The following is a 20,406-nucleotide window of genomic DNA, read 5'->3' on the forward strand; positions in this document are numbered from 1 at the left end:
TGTATCTTTGTTTACCCGCCTGGATGTGGTGTGGCTGAAAAAGTCGTCCGCCGGACATGACGTGACCACCCGAGTCGTTCGCCGGATATGGAGTGACCAAGAAGGTCGTCCCCCGGACATGGCATGGTAAGTCAAGGAGTCGTCGGCTGGTAATGCCAGGTGAATAGAAGCTTCCACCGGAATTGGCTAGTTGAATAAAAACTTCCATCTGAGTTCACAAGTCGAGTACTTATAGGAGAAGGTATAGGAACTTACACACATCTCCTATCGTGCGGGGGCGGCGGCGGAGAAAACCGGTGGCGTGCATCGCAGATACCGGTGGCGCAAACCACCCGCGCGGCGTGAAGCGGGTTGCGCGAAGGCGGGAAAAACTTCAACGATGTTCCATCATAACGGTTCGCCACCCGGCGCGGTTGTCGGCTATGCAAAATAGGTTCTAATGATATTCATTGTTATGGTGGTCCGCTGGAGATGGCCGAATAAAACAGTAGCTTGCGCGTGGTTGGGGATGCATGTACTGCTACGGGAGCATTATGGTAGCATACCGGAGATGACAGTTGATAAGCCAACGCATCACAGAAAAGTCTGCCGTTGGTGGCGAACGGTTGATGCCCATGAGGGTGTGAGAGAGTTGTTCGCCATGAATGGCGTGTAGTGGAAAAGCCGGTGTCATGTAGACGTGCGGCCAGATTCCGGTTACACGGAGGCGAAGGTAAACTAAAAAAGATAAATTACACTTTTTTTTATGATGCCCAATCTTCTTCATCGAACATATGTTTAAAGGATAATGCTGATGTGGAAAGAATAATTCTCAAATTCGATGAAGACTTTAAGGATAATTCTTAGATATGAGGAAAACCATTGAGAAGCGAATATATGTACGTTTTCAGTTATAATTCATGTTTGAAGGTTGGGTAAGCACATACCTTGTATAATAACAGATCTGCACTCCATTGATCCGCGTATGGATCTTGTGAAAAACACAGATCTAGAAATTTGGGTAGAAAGAAAAACGAGATGTGGTTCGTGTCTAGGTCCCACGGATGGCGCCAATGAAGAAGCAGGTCCCGAGCGGGTTGATACTTCTACGGTGATGGATACGAACCTGGCCACACCTCGTCTTCTCCGCTTCATCCTAGACCTGTAAACAAGAAGAGATAAACGTGGGCTGTGTAGAGACGGCCGGTAGAGGAAGAAATCCCCTATTTCCAGCTACAAAAGTGTTTGCCCCATATTGGATGCCCTAACAAGGAGGTGGAGACCTCCTTATATAGGAGATATGGGAAACCCTAACCTCAATGGGCCAGGCCCAGTTAGGGGTTGTCTCAACAAGCCTACAGCCTAGTGTAGTATGTAAACTACAATGCGCTGGGCTTCGCGGGTTAGTACGTAATAATAATAATAATAATATTTAACATAAAAGTGATAAATAGCAGGAAAGTCCGACCGCTCGGGTCGGGTCCAGTACCATACCTCGTCAGTAGTTATAAAAAACATATAATAAATGATAAATGTACCCTAAATACATACACACACACACATATTATTGTTTATTAAGAGTTTTAATGGTTCTTCAGTTATTTAAAGTTCTGAAATGATCCTCAACCTCTTAATAAAAAATTAAATAATATTATAAAGTAAATAAGTTACAGGTGCAAGTACGTAAATAGGCTGGAAGGTGCTCGGTAATGCTAGAAGAGGAATTTGCAACTCATTTACATAAAGCCTAGTAGTCTGATGATCTCCCATTTTGTACATTTTACGATTCGCCTGTGGATCTTTATTATTACAAGTTGTCTGTATATTATTTTAAACATTTGGACATTTGGTTTATAATAATATTTTAAACTCCAAGACTTTCGTTGTGCTATCTGTGTTTGTGTCTATCATGATACCAATCTTACGTCACGATACTCCTCACCCGGACACACCGGGATTTGGTTGGAAATTCGGGGTGTGACATTGAGCCTAAATATTTAAGTTTTATTTCATCAAATTCAATATTTTCATTGGTTTTCTTTCTGGTTTTGGTTTTGGACAACCGTGATGGTTGTGGTTACAAATGGTGATAATAGGTTGCATGATGGTCGGTGATGGGAGGTGATGTGATAGACGGTGGTTGGTGGTGGTGCAATGGAGGTTGTGGTGGGAGATGGTTGGTTCAAATGTAAACAATTGTTATAGAGAGAGACGATTAGAGAGAGAGAGATAGAGATAGAGAGATAAGTTTAAAAAATGTTTGTGTTATAGAGAGAGAGTGTGAGATTACATAAATGCCCCTCTAAGAGCATTCACATTCAATCCATCATATTCTCACCCTAAATTACATTAAAAAACACTACACTTTCTCTCTCATTTCAATTAAATAATATTTTTTATACCTTTATCATTATCTTTTCTCTCTCCTTCACTCACAACCATTTTCAAAATATATTAAAAAATTATAGGGGGTGAACAGTGTCCCCCCAAATATACAGATGAACAGTAACATTTTCTCTCTCCTCCACTCACAACCAATTTTTATACTTTTAATATTTTAAAAACAACACACATAATTTAATTCCTTGGATGTGAATGGTCTAATAAACGATTTAATTAGCTAACTTCCAAAAGATGAAATGATGCAAAGTGTTAAATTTTGAAACCACAAGTATACAGATGGCAAAAAAAAAAAAAGTTAAGAGGATGCAATTTGATCCCATTATCAACCAACAAAAATGGAAATTACACTTTACTAAAAAATGATAGATGTATTAGATGATAAGGTGGAACAAACATGGATGAGAAATAAAACATTTATTATGTAAATATAGTTTGAAATTAAAAATTGTAAAAAGTTTAGATAAATTTGCTGATTCACAAATGTTAAAATCCTTATAAGGGTGTAAGAGCATTATCATCCAAACCATCAAAATATGTGAGGGGTAATTTTTATATTATAAAGGTTATAAAAAATGATTGTGAGTGGAGGAGAGAGAAAATGTTACTATTCATCTGTATATTTGGGGGGACACTGTTCACCCAGTATAATTTTTTTAATATATATTGAAAGTGGTTGTGAGTGAAGGAGAGAGAAAAATGTAATAATTATATTATTTAATTGAAAAAGAGAGAGAAAAAGTATTTATTTTTAGTGAAAATATATTGATAAAAGGAGTTGTTTTTTAGTGAAATGTATGTATAATTTGATGTATTGGATGAGAATGCTCTAAGGGTGTAAGGGGTGCTCACCTAAGAGGTGAGTCCCCTCTCTTACGCCAAACCAATACTCGTGTGCCACGTCAACTCCCCTCTTAAACTCCCCTAACACCCTAAATTGATGGCGGCACTCCCCTCTTAGGTGACTTGGTTTTTTATTAAAAAAAAAAAACAAGAAAATCTCTCATTGGTCCACTCATCCTCTCTCCTCCCTCTCTCCTCCCCCTCTCTTCGGTGAATCCCCACCCATTTCACTCCCCTAAACCACTCACCTAAAGGATGGCGGCGGTGTTCCCCTTAGGTGAATGCACTCACCGAATACACCCTGTGCACCCTAAGGGGTGCATGGTTAAAGGGATTAGGCAAAGTTTTTGCTCACCCAATCATGTTGTGTCATATAAATTTGCCTATTACCTAAAAAAACATAAGGGGTGCATGCCATGCCAGATTATATAGCAATTATTTAACATCTTACATACAAAAAATGATAAAACTACTTTTAATATGTATCTTATTAAGAGTTCTTAAAATTTTGCAATTATTTAGAGTTCGGAAATAAATTATATAAAAACTCAGGAAAAATAAAATTAAAAACTAGATAATCCATTAAATAAAAAAACACACGTACAACAATTTAAATAAAAAACACACTTAAAACTTAAAAATGAAAACATACAAATAATAAAAATAAAACAAACTTAAGCTAATCCATGTTTTTTTCTTAAATTTCCTTAGAAACTTGTTCGTGAATTTGAAATCGAACCGTGTCCATGCCCGAGCGGTCCATAAAGATGATAGTGTAGTTTTGATTCATAAAAAATTAGCCTAATCGGCCCTTGAGTCCATCCATCATTTCCTCTTTTTTCCCATGTATCGTTGCATCTGAGGCTTGACCGGGTCTTCTTTTTCAAGAGCCAAGCCTCTTTAGCCTTCTTTTGCTCCATTAGAGGCAACTCTTCAAATTCGTTGGGGGTATCATTATCATTGAGATTAAAATTGAAATCCTGAATCATTGACGGGATTTCATAGTCGTCCAAGTAAACCGCATCGGAGGTAGACGATGTATACGCTCCCGACTCGGATGTTTTTGTCCTTTTTGACATCATTGAACACGGGTGTCGGTTGGAAATTGGGGTTGAAACCCGTCTCCGTTTGTGGAGGTAACCCATAGAACGAGTAACCAGTTCCGGGTATGGCATGTCACTGTTACTTGTGGAAGCATGTAACTGTAGTTTTGGACTTGTGGATGAATGACACCGGTTTAAGTCATGAACCCGAATTGTTGAAAGTGTGAAGGTATGGAACCGAGTTAATTAGGAAACCCATAGCTTTGGAAGAGTGAGATGTTGGTATATTGGTTTGAGTCTAAACTAGAGCGTAACATTTCTTGAAAACTTCTTTGGTCATCTATGGATGAATTTATGATGAATGTGAAAGGTTAAGTGTTTTAGAGGTTCATGTAAAATATAAGATTGGTTGAAAGTGAAAGTTTTAGATTGAAAGTGAAAGTTTGAATGTTTGAAGTCTGTGTGAATTTGATGAGTGTTTATATTAAAGTTGAAGTGGATGGATCTTTTTTCAAAAACTATAAATTTTTAGTTAATAAAAACACCCGTTTGGTGTTTAAAATTTGAAAAACTAATTACTTTTTTATATATAAATATGTTACCATTCAAAAAGTGTCGCTTGGAACCCACACATGTGCCAACGGATTGGTCCGGTGCACCAAACCGGACCGTCCCACATCAGACGCCACATCGTGGTCGTCCGGTTTTTGCTTAGTCTGGATTTTGGGCAATGAGAGTGGACTACACATTGTGGTTGCTCTTTTAATAATCTAATATCTCAAAAATAATTGGCATCGTTACAACTTCCTTTGACAGGGATAGGGATGGCTATTGGTTGGATATGACTAATCCTATACCCATACCCAGTTCGTTATCCGTTAGGTATTTGACGAGTATTACTCGTTAGGTATTGGGCACCAGCAGGTATCGGGTATACCTGTTAGGATTTTCATGTGTATATATATTTTTTACTTTCTTTTATAATTCTATGTTTTATAAAATCTATATAATATAATATATTAAATTATGATAAATAACATACCTAGCATCATCACCATAATAATATTTGATATATTTAAAAATGTATATATATTATAATATTAATCTTAAAAAATAATTTATCATTTCATAGCATGTATATATATATATATATATATATATATGAATAATGTCATCAAAATATATATTTCAACTAAAAATTTAATTTTCAAATAATAAAACTACAAGAATTAAACATGATAAACTATAAATAACATGTATGTGCATATGGTAGTTGTTTGGGAGTTTTTAAAAAAAATGAATTTTTCCTTTCTAACCCTAAAGTTTTAATCTTTGGCAATTTAAGTTTAAAGTTTCATTCTTTGGTTATTTAAACCCTTTGATTAGTATGATTTTTCACTTATAATTCTAAAGTTTCTATCTTTTGCAATCTAACCTCTTTGATTTTTTTACTTTTAACCCAAAGCTTTTCATCATTTACAGTTTAACCCCAACACTTTTTAACTTTCAACTTTGGTCCCTTATATTTTTCATCTTTCATAAGTTTTCCGTTTAACGTTTTGTTCTAAATTTACCGAGTTAACACACCGCAACGTACGTGTGGGGTTCAACGTTTTTTTCAGCTATTTTTCCCATTTGACAGGCATGTCGCAGCGCGTCTATTTTCCCCCGTTTGATAGGTCTATGGCAACGCACGAGTCAGAGATCAACTTAGTTATTCTTTTCTAATGTTTTACACACAGGTTCACGGTCATGTAAGAAACATTTGACATTCATCTAATATGATATATAACTAATGAATCACCGCCGCATTACGGCGGGTGGTAATTCTAGCTACTAACAAATATGAATACTTAAAAGTTTTCGGGTATATAGTTTCGGGTAATCGGGTCGGGTATCATCAAATCTCATACCCGCGAAATATTTTTTTCCCAAAGATCTATCCCAAATACTTCGGGTATATCCGTCAAACTCGGGTATTTTTGCCATCCTTAGACAGGGATGCGGACTGCGTCAGGAATATGGCCCAACAGCAAACGCCACTGACCAATAACAACCGAACAATAAGTGGGTCAAGAACCCAACTGGGCTTAACAGAAAGCCGGCTAGAGAAGCCTTCAAACTTCATGTTGCCAAGAAGTCAAACCGAGAACATGCGAGGAACAAATGGCCATCTTTTCCTGCATTATTTAAGCAACGTGGTGCCATGATATTTAATTTGGTGTTTACCATATTTATTTAATCTATATATTCAATACCATTAAACTATGTTACATTCACAAATCTCCATAGTTCAATATTTTTTAACTTGTCTTATCCATAAACGACACGTGTTGGTGTTCTTGAATAAAAAACCTTGGTACAAAAAAATATAGAAATCAAGTCCATTGGATTTGTGTGTACTAGGTGTTGCAAATTTAAAAACTTAAAGCAATGTCAACGGTTTAATTTTTGGTACAAAAAAAAATATAGAAATCAAGCCCATTGGATTTGTATGAACTAGGTGTTGCAAATTTAAAAACTTAGAGCAATGTCAAACGGTTTAATTTTTGGTACAAAAAAATATAGAAATCAAGTCCATTGGATTTGTGTGTACTAGGTGTTGCAAATTTAAAATCTTAGAGCAATGTCAACGGTTTAATTTCTTTTGATTTTTGCTTGTTTTGTCGTTTTGCCTCTCTCATGCTAGAGTTGGCTTCTTTTTTAATATATCTTTGCCTTTAAAAAAAAAATCATAGGTTAGATTAAAAACTTGTGTATTAAACGGTTAGATAACAAAAATATCAAATAGTTAGTAATAAATATTTATAAAGTATAAAAATAATATATTGATATAAGATATGATTGAAATTATCTATACGTAAGAACTATAAGTAGGTACTTTAAAATATGAAAAAAGTGAAATAAAAGAAGCTAAAATAAATATTGTGCTCATAGAATTATGACATGTGATGCAACCAGTTACTTATTTATTAATTATATGTTTTATGTTTTAATTAAACATCTAAAAGTTTCATTTTATTCATGTAAAATCCTATTATTACCACATTAATATCATTTGATCATTAACTTCTAATATAATTACATTAATAGCATTTAGCAATTAGCATTTAGATTTCCTTCTGATTATTACAATATGTTTTCAGTTTTTGAATTTTTTTAACTTAAAATATTTTTCTGTAGGTTTTTAGTAATTACTTGATATGAAAAGTTGTGTATGTAAAACTTAGCTCGATTGATTAGGAAGATACGAAAGGACCTTTGGCTTAGCGGGATTATAGTATGTAAAATAGCATCCTTTTATGAGGTTGAAGGCTTGAGTCTTATGATTAGGGCTGTTTAAATCGCTCGCCGCTCGTTGCTCGCTCGACGCTCGTTCGAAAATTGCTCGGAAAATGCTCGTTCGATTTGACGCTCGGTTGTAAACGAGCCGCTCCGCTTGGTTTGGTTTGTAAACAAGCCAAGCATGAGCAAAGGTCCGCTCGACTCGGTTCGGCTCGCATTATTATTTTTAATTAGTATATATATACATATACAAATACACATACATATATAAGCATGTATATACACATATATATATACACAAATATAAATTATACATATACACACACCTATATATATACACACATTACACATACATATATACTTAAATATAAATTAAATTTATAGTTTTATATATACCATTATATTAGATTTTGGTCAACTATATACAAATTTACAACTATATCTAGACGTACTAGCCCAACCATGCCAATAAAAAAATTAATATCAAATCTAAAAGTTAAAACCTAAACCGATAAACGAAAGGCTGCCCATCGCTTTAATGTTTCATGTCGTTACCCTAGGTCGATCGTCTCCTGCTCTTAACGTAATTGTTTGTGCAATATAATTATCGCCTCGTTGGCCACAACATTGTTATTCATCAGAAAAATATAATACCATGAAATGTGCATGCTTTTAAAGACATAAAAACTTGAGACCAAACATTGTCACTATCTCTCTTAGTAAATTTAAATCGGGCGACACGTTTGTCCAAATTGCTCGAACTTCGCTCGACGCTCGCTCGGAATATTTACGGCTCGAAAAACGCTCGTTTAATTTGAGGCTTGGTTTTAAATGAGCCACTCCGCTCGGTTTGGTTTGTAAACGAGTCAAGCACAAGCAAAGGTCCGTTCGGTTCGACTCGACTCGTAAACAGCCCTACCTATGATAAAAAATGATGTAAGTTGGGTTGTGGGGTACCAGAAGTTGGATTAGATTGCTATTAAAAGAATTTATTAGAAAATGAATTGGTTTTTTAAACGGCAACTTTTTAACACTTTAATTCAACTTCTACCTTATAAACTCACAATCTCATATTTACAAACAAGGATATCATACCATTAATGCATCATACCAGTAGAACTAATAAATCATGGCTAATCAATTAATTAAGGCTTCTATTATTTCCACATATCTATATCTTATTTTCATTTTTTTTTTGAAAATTATCAAATAAAAAGTTTATTTTGTCTAAGTAGGATGAAAAATAATCTTATACTTTTATTTTTCAAATCAATGCTTAAGAAGAAAATGTATGGAAAAAATGAGTATAAAGGTATGTTGAGAAAATCTTATTTATTTATTATTTTTATCTGACATTATTTTTTCATAAAAATTTCACCATAAATTCGAGCGTATTTTTATTTTTAATTTGAGTACCATATTGCTATATAAAATATGATGATTAAAAAACCCATAAAAATATGTTGTATAAAATTTTTGTGCGCTGGATTTTTGTACTACATTTTTGTGCTAAATTTTTTTGTCTTGATTTTTTTCTGATTTTTTTGTATTGGATTTTTTACTAGATTTTTTTGTGTTGTATTTTTTTTTTTTTTTTGTGCTATATTATTTTGTACTTGATTTTTTTTGCTAGATTTTTGTACTAGATTTTTTTGTTGTATTTTTTAGAAAACAAAAGGGGTGTCACATGTTATTTTCATACTCCTAATTATAAAGACCAAAATATTTTAGTACTAAAATGTCATTCCTTCCTACTTATAATGAGTGTCACATATTATCATCAAAATCCTTGTTAGGCTATTTAGACAAAATTCACTTTTAGTGGATCAATCTCCATTCTTTTTCACTCTATATCTATATATATATATGTGTATGTATATATAGAGATATAGAGAGGTGGGGTGTGAATATTTTTAATTGATAGATTAGAATATATTTGGAATATGCTATATCCTTAAAAGGCTTTTTTCACAGCCGATATCCATGCAACCTTAAAGTCATTAATTATTTAATAGTTGGATATTAAAGGTGACTCTCCATTATGTTTAAATAATTAGCATATTAGGAAGAAGAATAAAAGTTTTGACTTTCGACGTCTTTGACACGGTTTCCCGGATAATTTATATAAAAAATCTGTGGAATTGAATATGTTTTTTTTTAAAGAGAACTTTATTAAAAAAATACACCTTCGATTTAAACGGGTAAAAGGTCAAACAAAATACATGCCTTCGACTGGAATTGGATATGTAGTTCATGTTATTTTTATCGACTTATCGACCAATTATGTAAACAACATAAAAGTCATAAAAAATATTCAAAAGTTTTTTGGTGATTATCTTTTAAGGCCTGTAAAATAATTCTCAAATGATGTTATAAATAAAATAAACCTTTTAAATAATATTTTATTTTCTAAACGTAACCCTAATAATAACATAACCATACAATTATCAAGAAAAAACATACATAATATTTTATTTTCTAAAAGTAACCCTAATAATAACATAACCATACAATTATCAAGAAAAAACATAGCTGAATGAATCGTATTTCATATGGAAAACATATTAATACCACGTTTACATACCATAAAAAAAGCCTATGCTGGTAGGATTTTTTTTCTTCCTCTTTTGTTTTTCTTAGTTTCATATATGTTTTTGTTACTCTCTCACCGCTTCTTTTGTTATTTTTTAGTTTTTATTTCTATCCTTATAGTTATCTTTGTTTGTCTATCGTTTGATTTAAGCTAAGTGAGTCTCTCAAATCCTCATAGATAGAGATAAGGTTTGCTTTTTTTTTTTTTTACAACCTTCTCATCTTTTGGACCCAACAGTAGCTTTGTTATTTGTAGAACTTACTAAGAGGGTGTTTGAGATTACATTTTGAAGTGATTATTTGATTATCGTGTTTGTAAAACATAAGTATTCTAAAAAAGTGTTTGGATGAAAAAGTGATTATCTGTCTCCAAAACGCAGTTTTGGAGAAGCATGTACCTACATGCTTTTTCAAAACGCAGTTTTGAAAACGCAAAATCTATTTTGAAAATACATAATCTATTTTGAAAACGCAACACCAAATACCCCCTAAGTACATTTGTTGATGTTATTGTACCTTTTAATATTTTTTATTATTATAATTAACGTTGAGTATATCTTGGTTTCCTTAATTTGTAACTTTTAGGATATGATGTTTTATAAAATTTCAAGTATGTCGCTGTGACGTTTCTATTTTTATCTACATTTCGATATAATACTTGTTTCCAAAACAAAGTTTTGAGTAGTAATGTACAAGTGATCGATGCATAAACGTACATGTCATAAAGCTACATCACATTTAAATATATTTTTAAAAATTGATGTCCCTTACCATTTTTGTTATTCTAATAATACAATGTAATACTTTATAAAATTTTGAATATATAGTTAAGATGTACTTATTTTTCACTACATTTAGATACATGTTTTGTTCAAAAGAGATCCTTATTTTTATCTAAGTTTGGATACAAGTGTTTTTTTTCAAAATCAAACGTGTCAAATATAGTTGATATTTTTCTTCTTTCTGTAACGAACGAATCAATACTGTCTGAACAACCTTGGTACCCTTGTCGGTATTCATTTTCGTGGTTTTTAGAGCAAATCTCGTTGAAATCGAAGTCATATTGAAAATAGAGTATCTTTTTTATATTGTAAGTTATAGCGGTACTAGTGATGGATCGTACTGACACTGTCTCAACAATATCGGCACGATGTCGATTCTAACCGAACAACATCGATACCGGTATCAGTATGAACCATTAGTGATATTTGTTTTTATGGTTTTCGAATGACGTAAAAACTCATTTAGATATCTTTTTGTGCATATCGCAACTTTTTTTTCTTTTTGTTGCTATGACGAGCGCTAAACTGTATCGGTGTCGTAACGAACCAATCGATACCGACCAAATGTTATTTATAACATCGCATCTGCGTTTTCATTTACATTTTGTTTAAAATCAGCCCGCCCTACCAAGAAACGCGAGTAGCATGTGTCAGTTCATAACAAACCAAAACAACACCAAACGAATTCTCATCTCATCTTGCGGCAATGTCAGGTTGAATAAGCTGGTTTAAAAACTGAAACACTAACATGTATCATGCCTTACCATACCATAACTATATAAATAAGAAGTATATATTTTAACTCCCTTTATAATGTTCAAGTTCACAATGTAACTAAGTAGCTAAGATCTATATGGCCGATCGGACCAGGAACCGGACTTTCAATAATATTTAGAGTTAATTGCCAAAATCGCCCCTGAGGTTTGGGTACATTTGCCATTTTCATCCAAAATGACACTTTTGTACCATTTTGGCCCCCACGTTTGTAACTTTTTGCCATTTTCATCCAAACCACTAACTTAGTTTATTTTTTCTGTTAAGTTAAAGGATATTTGGATGAAAATGGCAAATATAAACCACAGGGACGAAAATGGAAAATGTGCTCAAATTCTTTTTAATTTCTTTTATTTAGTTAATTTTGTCACATTTATTATAAAAAAGAATATACATGCAATTTTTATATGAAAAAAATAATAGTTTTGTCACATATTTTTTATAAATTTTCATCTAACCATTAACTAAGTTAATTTTTTCTATTAAGCCGAAGGATGTTTTAAATTTTATAAATTAATACAGAAATTAATTTCCAATTGTTTATATAGGTCAATTTTATAAAAATAAATCTACTTAAACCTCTAATTTTTATAAAACTAAAATGCTTGTGACCTTATAGAAAAATGTCAAATAAACAAATATTATCATATGTATCAAGTTTGTAATTCATATTCTACTCTTTTAAATTCGCTCCTAACGAAAAAGAAAAGCCAGTGCCCCCATCAAACAACGTAACGTTACCAAACCTTAAAATTACCCACCAAATAGTAAGTATAACGCCATCTAATATTTTGTGATAAAAACTTTTCACGACGAGCTATTTTCTTGTTAAACTCTCAAAAACATAATCGAAATATTCATGCTACTTAGAGAAAGAAAACAAAATTCTATTGAACAAAAGACTACATATAATAACCTTGATACAAATAATAAATAAATTTTTAAAAAAACAACTTAAAACTCAAACTTGTTTTTATCCAGCAAATGAAGTAGGATGGCTCGGAAGATGCAAGCATTTTAAATTGGTGCATTATAAAACCCTTTAGACGGGGTTTGGTTGTTTCTTAAACAAATATTGGAGTTTTTTTCTAAAATGGTGTTGGTGGTAAAGTATTTATAAAAATGGTGCTGTGTCAATAATATTTACCAAAATAGTGTTTTAGTTGTTAAATCCAAAAAAAAATTACTCTGTAGTTTCTTACTCCTAACTCTATTGGTTAACTTAAATTAATTATATATTATTGATTTAACCATTCTTTTAAATAAGCTAATAGCTGATCTTAAACGTTGTTTGCATCTAATCTCAATTTTAAATAAGCTAATTGTTGATCTTAAATTTTGTTCGCATCTGATCTCAAGATTGTAAAGTAATGTGTAATTATAATGTTTTATTTAAATATATATGTAATAGAAAGTATATACATGTAACATGTACTTCTTTATAAAAATGTAAAGCCTATATATTTCTATTCCAAATAAGCAGGTCGGCTTGAAATTCGTAAGTTTGTAATCGATTGAAAAGCCGAATTATGAATTTGATTCAAATAAGCAACCCATTATAGTTTTTTTTTTTTTTTTTACCAACTCAACATAACTTATTTTTGGTTTTATCTTATTCTTAATTAATACAATATTTTCATATTTCATTTCGCATGATAACTTAAGTTTGTATATTAGTTAGATTGAAACCCGAATTCAAATTAATTCAAATTAGTTATTTGAATTCGGTTCGTTCAAATATTAGGGTTTTAGTCCGATTTAAACAATGAAGAACCTTATTTGATTGAGTTTATGGCTTTTCTTCACATTTGAAAACAAAAGAAATTAAAAAGAATTTGAACACATTTGCCATTTTCGTCCCTGTGCTTTATAGTTGCCATTTTCATCTAAATATCCTTCAACTTAATAGAAAAAATAAACTAAGTTAGTTGTTTGGATGAAAATGGCAAAAAGTTACAAACGTGGGGGGCAAAATGGTACAAAAGTGTCATTTTGGACGAAAATGACAAATGTGCTCAAACCTCAGGGGCGATTTTGACAATTAACTCTAATATTTATTATTAAGTAATTGGTCTGACTGGTTCGTGTGTTGTCTAGTCCAATTCTGAAAACATAGCTAAGATGAACCTCAATCAACATGCAATTAACGCTAGATTACAAATACAAGTATAATTATATATATATATATATATATATATATATATATAGGGTTGGGCTATATAGAAAACCCTAAATATTTAGGAAACCCGGGAAACTCAAAGCTCCCGACTTTTTTTTAAAAAAAATAACACATGTAATATACATGTTTTTAAGAGTTTTGGGCCAAAAAAATCAAAAAAGCGCCGAAGGGTTTTTTTTTTTAAAAAAAAACAAATTTCAGCAACTTTCAGCATTTTTTGTCTAACACATGTTAGTCAACGAAGTTTTTGGAACTTGTTTATTTTTTTTAAAAAAAAACTACTCGGCGCTTTTTTGTTTTTTTTGGCCCAAAACTCTTAAAAATATGTATATTACATGTGTTATTTTTTTCAAAAAAAAAAAAAGTCGGGAGCTTTGAGTTTCCAGAGTTTCCTAAAATTTTTAGGGTTTTTTGTCTAGCATTACCCTATATATATATATATATATATATATATATATATATATATATATATATATATATATATATATATATATATATATATATATATATATATATATTGTTTACGAGTGTTGATGAATAGTACTTTTATTTTTATAATAATCTATAGTTTTTTATTATTTTATTATTTAATATATTATAATAGTTTATTATTATATTTACTTTTAATAACATATTTTTCTTTTTTTACATATATTTCCTTTACCTTTTTTAATAATTGTTTTTTTTTCTTTTGTTGAACATATATTAATTTATCAATTTATTTGATACTTCTTTAATAATTTACGTTTATAAGTTTTTTTCTAAAAACTTAAGTTATACTTTAAGTTATACTTGTGCTTGATTTCTTTCCCTAAGATTCTGTTACAAGTTTTGTTAAAAACGAAGTTATACTCAAAATAAAGTATTTATTTGGTATCATAAAACGGTATGATGATACACTAAATCGTCTTATTGGTTTGACTTTCTAAACAACATGTTTTATTTTCTAATCACGTTTGTTTCACATTATTATTTGCTCGGTTTCGCCACAACGCGTGATATAAAAAACTAGTTATATACTTTAATTTCCTTTCTCACAATTTAATCAAACCTTCATTGACTAGCAACACAAAAGAGTTTAAAAGTTTAGTTTTATTTTTAGTATTTACTTTGAGGGGCAGACACTAATAACTCAATCAATCTTATTTGACATTTTTACACTGATCCATCCTGATTATCTTATTTGATATTTCTACAATCATGTGAAGCTTAATTATCAATTATCTTAATGCCTATGTGGCTATGTCTATGCACTCGATCTTATCTTTCGTAACGTGTTTTACTTCTCTCAATATCATCCTAATAGCTTAGCATAATCAATTGTAACATACGCAAATTATTCTGATCATATAAATACATATATAATACATATTAACTTCAATTAAAAATCATAGAATATATCTTAGTCACCAAACCTTAACTTCATATGTACCCTTTGTAACTAAAAGAAATAATAATAATAATACATAATGAGAGACTTTGAAGACACTTAGTTTCACCTATAAATATCCCTCCAACCTTCTGCTTTCAAACACAACATAGCAAAATGAAAACAAACCTCTCAACTCTCATATTTACTTGTGTGTTTCTCGCCGGTCTCCTCTTTCTGGAGCCGGTTGCATCGCAAAACTGTAATTGTGCGAAAAACATGTGTTGTAGCCAGTGGGGTTATTGTGGCACAACCAGTGCTTATTGTGGAAAAGGTTGTCAAAGTGGCCCATGTACTAAGCCAGCTCCAACTCCTCCAAGTAATAATGCCAACATTGCTAGTATAGTCACTGTTTCGTTTTTTAACGCGATTGGTGCAAAGACTTCAAAAAGTTGTCCTGGAAAAGGTTTTTACACACGAAATGCATTTCTTAAAGCGATTAAGGCATATCCACGTTTTGGTAGAACTGGTTCACTCGCGGATTCTAAGCGTGAAATCGCAGCTTTCTTTGCTCATGTTACTCATGAGACTGGACGTAAGTTGATGAACTTTTTAATTTTTATCATATTTATAATCGTGATGTAGTCACAATTTATTCATATGTTAAGATCACATATGTTATCTCTACTAACATTAGAAGCAATTTTTTTTATTCAAATATAACTTAATAAATGCATTTTGTCAATAAAAGTGATTGAAAGACCTAAAATGACAATGTCAAATATAACATTATACCTTAGTTCTTTTGCTAATTTCAAATACTGATAGATTTAAAAGAAAAATTTAGATGTATAAAAAAAAGCCCTAAGGGTATCTTAATATTTGCTTAGGGGTATATTCCGATACATAAAACGAAGAAGAAAAATATATTTTTTGCATTAATTTTGTACTTCGCCAAGAAAGTTGACCTCTCACGCCATGCTACATCCGCCCCTGATGTCAAAGACAACATTATACCTTAAATTTATGAATAAACGAAAATGCAACGCAAATACGATAATACGAAGCTAGCATGCCAATACAACGAAAATATTTGATCATAATAATTGAAATATAATGGCTTATTGCAACTTTAGCACATCGTAATTTTTTTTTTGTCCGACTAACAAACACACTCTCAGTTCTAGTTTTACTCTTAAATTCATACTTTTGTTCACTACGAGACTTAAACCCTAATTACATGGACATATATATTAGTCAAAAGTTATGACTTTTTTTTTTTTTTTTTTTTTGACATTTTACATGTGCATGTACAGACTTCTGTTACAAGGAAGAGATAGGTGGTCATTCAAAAACATATTGTGACAAAAGCAACAAACAGTATCCATGCAACCCTAGGAAACGTTACTACGGCAGAGGCCCATTTCAACTCACATGGAACTACAACTACGGTCAAGCCGGAAAGAAGCTCGGGTTTGATGGGCTCAACGACCCTGATATCGTAGCTAGAGACCCAGTGGTTGCATTCAAAACCGCGTTGTGGTTCTGGATGAATAATATTCATTCGGGTTTTGTTGCTGGTAAAGGGTTTGCATATTCAATTAGAAAAATCAATGGAGGTGAGTGCAATGGACATATGCCAGCCGCTGTAAGAGCTCGTGTTTCATACTACACCAGTTATTGTAAGAAATTTCGTGTTGCACCGGGGAAGAACCTCAGTTGTTAGCTTTCGAATCGTCACCACAGATCTGGCTTATGGGTTACGGGTTTGAGTGTTTCTTAATAAGTATCTATGTTTGAAAATAATTTACTACTTATCTCTCTGTGACAAATGTATTGCTTCATGTATATTTGACACGATGATGCTCAAGTAGTACGTTGTAATAAGTGTTTATGTTATAAAAGTGTTACTTTATGAAATGCAAATGTTACATATCAGTATATCACTGATCACTCCATATATTTGTCACTAACAAATTATATTCCTTTATGGTAATTAAATAGATTTTTATGTTTTACTGAGATCAAAAGTTGAAAAGAATTGAGAAAATATTATCCAATAAGTATTATTTTTCAAACTATCTTCCCTTTTGAAGTAATAAAGTTAAAAGGATTTTAACATGTTTTATTCAATTTTATCTGAATTTAGAATTTTTTATTTCAATCTAGATATCTATAAGAATTAAATTAGTATATCTAATACTAATAAAAGAATCATGTTAATGCCAGATGGTATTCTCTTCTTAAAATTATATCTTAATAATGCTATGTGGCATTATCTCCTTTAATATTATTATTAATATTCTTATTATTATATCATATTAATATATAATTTATTAATTTATATACAACAACAAATAAATACATATTTTTATTATATCGTATTAATATATCCAATTTATTAATCTATACATAAGTATAGATAAGTATGTAATACGTAATACATAAAAATATTTATCTTATACTATTGCAGTATTTTATTTATTTATTTATTTTTATTTTCATATGTGACATTAAATTTTATTTTTTAATCATTGCTGATCAAACCAAATTAGGTTATATACTTGTAGACCTAGATTGTCTGATCTAACCAAATAATTTGTTTGCGAATAACTACACACGTGTATCTTTTAATTTAGCAATATTATTGTTTTATTAATGATATACTATATTAACATCCAATTATTATTAATATATAACACATGTGGTGTCCGATACAACAAGAAACTTTATTGTGAATATAACTCTTTATTCAACGAATTTTATACCGCCATGCCAATAAAGTGATAAACCTATAAAAACGAATATGGTATATAGTTTAAAATTTAAATTATATTTTATATAATTTAGATTATATTTTAATTTAATATCGACAATAATTAAGTTAAATAGAAAATATTTACATAGATTTTTAAGTTCACATTTGAGCGATGATATAAATTAAAGGGGTGGGTTTTATATGGATTAAAAAAAATAAATTAAATAAGTAAAAAAATAAAAATGCCTCTCATTAAACTGACTTTTTTGATGAAGTTAATGGGCTGAATGAAAATGACAAAAAAACCGCAAAACTCAGGAACAAATGAGAAAAATTGTTATTGTTATTATTATCTATTTGTAATTATTATATTATTATAATTATTAATTATTATTATCTAAGTCACTAGGTTATATAGTCTATGCGTTACACGGGTTTACATAACACATTGTATTTGTTCAACCCGTGTAATAGACGGGTCTATAAACTAGTTCTAAAATAAACTTCAAAACCTGTTTCTGTACTTTAAATTTAATCACAGTAGACTAATTATATACATAAAAGCTTTAATTCTTAGAGTTACTGTAACAATCTTTCTATGTCTCCTACAACTTATGATTCAAACGTGCTATCTTTATAGCCAACATGCTGATTCAATATCCCGTAACGTAACGGATTAATTCTTGAGTACATTTGACTTAGTTTGATTTAATGTTCTTGAAACCGCAATTATCTAACCACGTGGTAACTTGGACAGTTGTTATTTCGGACTACTACAAGTTCGATTAATCAAATCCACCAAAGCTTTGTTTACGTTTTTATATAATCTTATTATAAAAATAAAACAAAATATGGGTACTAAAAGGTTGGAACCATGTTCAACTTTGGCCGTAATGTTTTTTTTAACGGCAAATTTAGATCACTGACGGATCATATCATCGCCTACATATCAATTCAGGAGAAAACACAATAAATCTGAGAAAAACCTCATTGTAGAATTGAACCCAGAACCTTAGAGTTCCTAAGTCTTATTCTACCATCAAAATATCACTAGCTTGTAGTTTCCTTCAGCTTTTGGAATTTGAAAAGATTTATTTAGCCAGTAGCCAAATAATCGTCGTACTTTTTTCGTTAAAAGATTGGTAAGGCTTGATTAATGTGTTTTAAAGTTGAGACATAAATCATTTATTTGCATAAGGATTGACTAATGGTAAAAAGTAAAGGGGCTGGAATTGTATATTATTTGCAACCGGACCAACAAATTATAATGTTAGAAGTATATCTGTTTTGGCATATGTGATCTATTTAAATTGGTTTATATTTATTTAATCTCCACTGATGAAAAAATAGGGATTCATCTGCCTAAAGCCCCTAGAAAAGAATTAAACGGCTTTAACTTGTAAGTTGTAATCATATTTTAAGAGATTCACTGAAAGATATTAACTGGCTATATTTTTTTTTCATAAATCAATTAATAAATGTTTTATAAAATAACTATTTTTTATGTTGTAAATGTAACTGAAGCTTTCTTACAAGTCAAAGTCTTCTCCCACCACTAGTAGTCAATTGTGAGATTTGATTGATTCAAAGTCAAACGGGGCGGTTACAATGCTTATAACTTTTAATTTATCACATCGTTAAATTAAGAGAATAAGAAATTTATTTTAACTGTTATATTCAAAGTTTAATTTTCTTGAATTTTGAAGGTGAGAGTTGGCTACAAAGTTTGTTTTTCCTACAAAGTGTAAAAAGTCATAAAACGCTATAATGTCAATTAAAAAATACACTCAAACCCCAAAAATAACAGAGTGAAGATTACTAAAACGTCATATTTGTGGGTTTTGTGTTGTGTTTTGGATGATAAGACTTTGATTATCGAATGGCTAACTTTAGTGTGTTTTATGTGATTATCATTTTGTGTTTTATATTCATAGTTCTACGATGGTGTTTTGAAGTTTTTATGGACTGTTAGGGTTTGGATATTATGTTTTAGGTGGTGTTTGTTTTTTCAGAAAAACCTCTTCTGGCCTCTTATGTATGCGTCGCGCAGACCACGCGCAGACGTTTAACTCTGCAGATAGTTTGTTTTTTAGAAGACATTTCATTAAAAAATGTCTTCAAACCTTTGCGCGTCCTCTCCCCCCACGCAGACATGGTCCAATGTCTTCCAACATCTTCCAACCCTCTCTCCAGCCATGGATGCTTCCAACCCGATCTGAAACGAAAATGAAGACGAAATCGACAGCAATTGAAGATCTGGAAATCAATCTTGAAGAACATGAAGATGAAATCGACAGTCTGAAATGAACATGAAGATGAAATCGATCTGAAACGAACATGAAGATGAAATCGACGATCTAAAACGAACCTGAAATCATCTTGAAGAACTTGGGAGAAATCGA

General features: G+C 31.2%; 1 protein-coding gene across 1 annotated transcript; it reads left to right on the plus strand.

The window, feature by feature from the left end:
• The first annotated feature begins 15,418 nt into the window (after positions 1–15,418).
• Positions 15,419–17,202, plus strand: LOC118490280 (chitinase 6-like). The gene is made up of 2 exons (XM_035987804.1): positions 15,419–15,841; positions 16,563–17,202. Exons 1-2 carry the CDS (start codon positions 15,424–15,426, stop codon positions 16,970–16,972), a joined length of 828 nt encoding a protein of 275 aa, XP_035843697.1. The 5' UTR covers positions 15,419–15,423; the 3' UTR covers positions 16,973–17,202.
• Positions 17,203–20,406: the final 3,204 nt, after the last annotated feature.

The sequence above is a fragment of the Helianthus annuus genome, chromosome 3 (genome assembly GCF_002127325.2).
Source record: "Helianthus annuus cultivar XRQ/B chromosome 3, HanXRQr2.0-SUNRISE, whole genome shotgun sequence".
Lineage (NCBI taxonomy): Eukaryota > Viridiplantae > Streptophyta > Magnoliopsida > Asterales > Asteraceae > Helianthus > Helianthus annuus.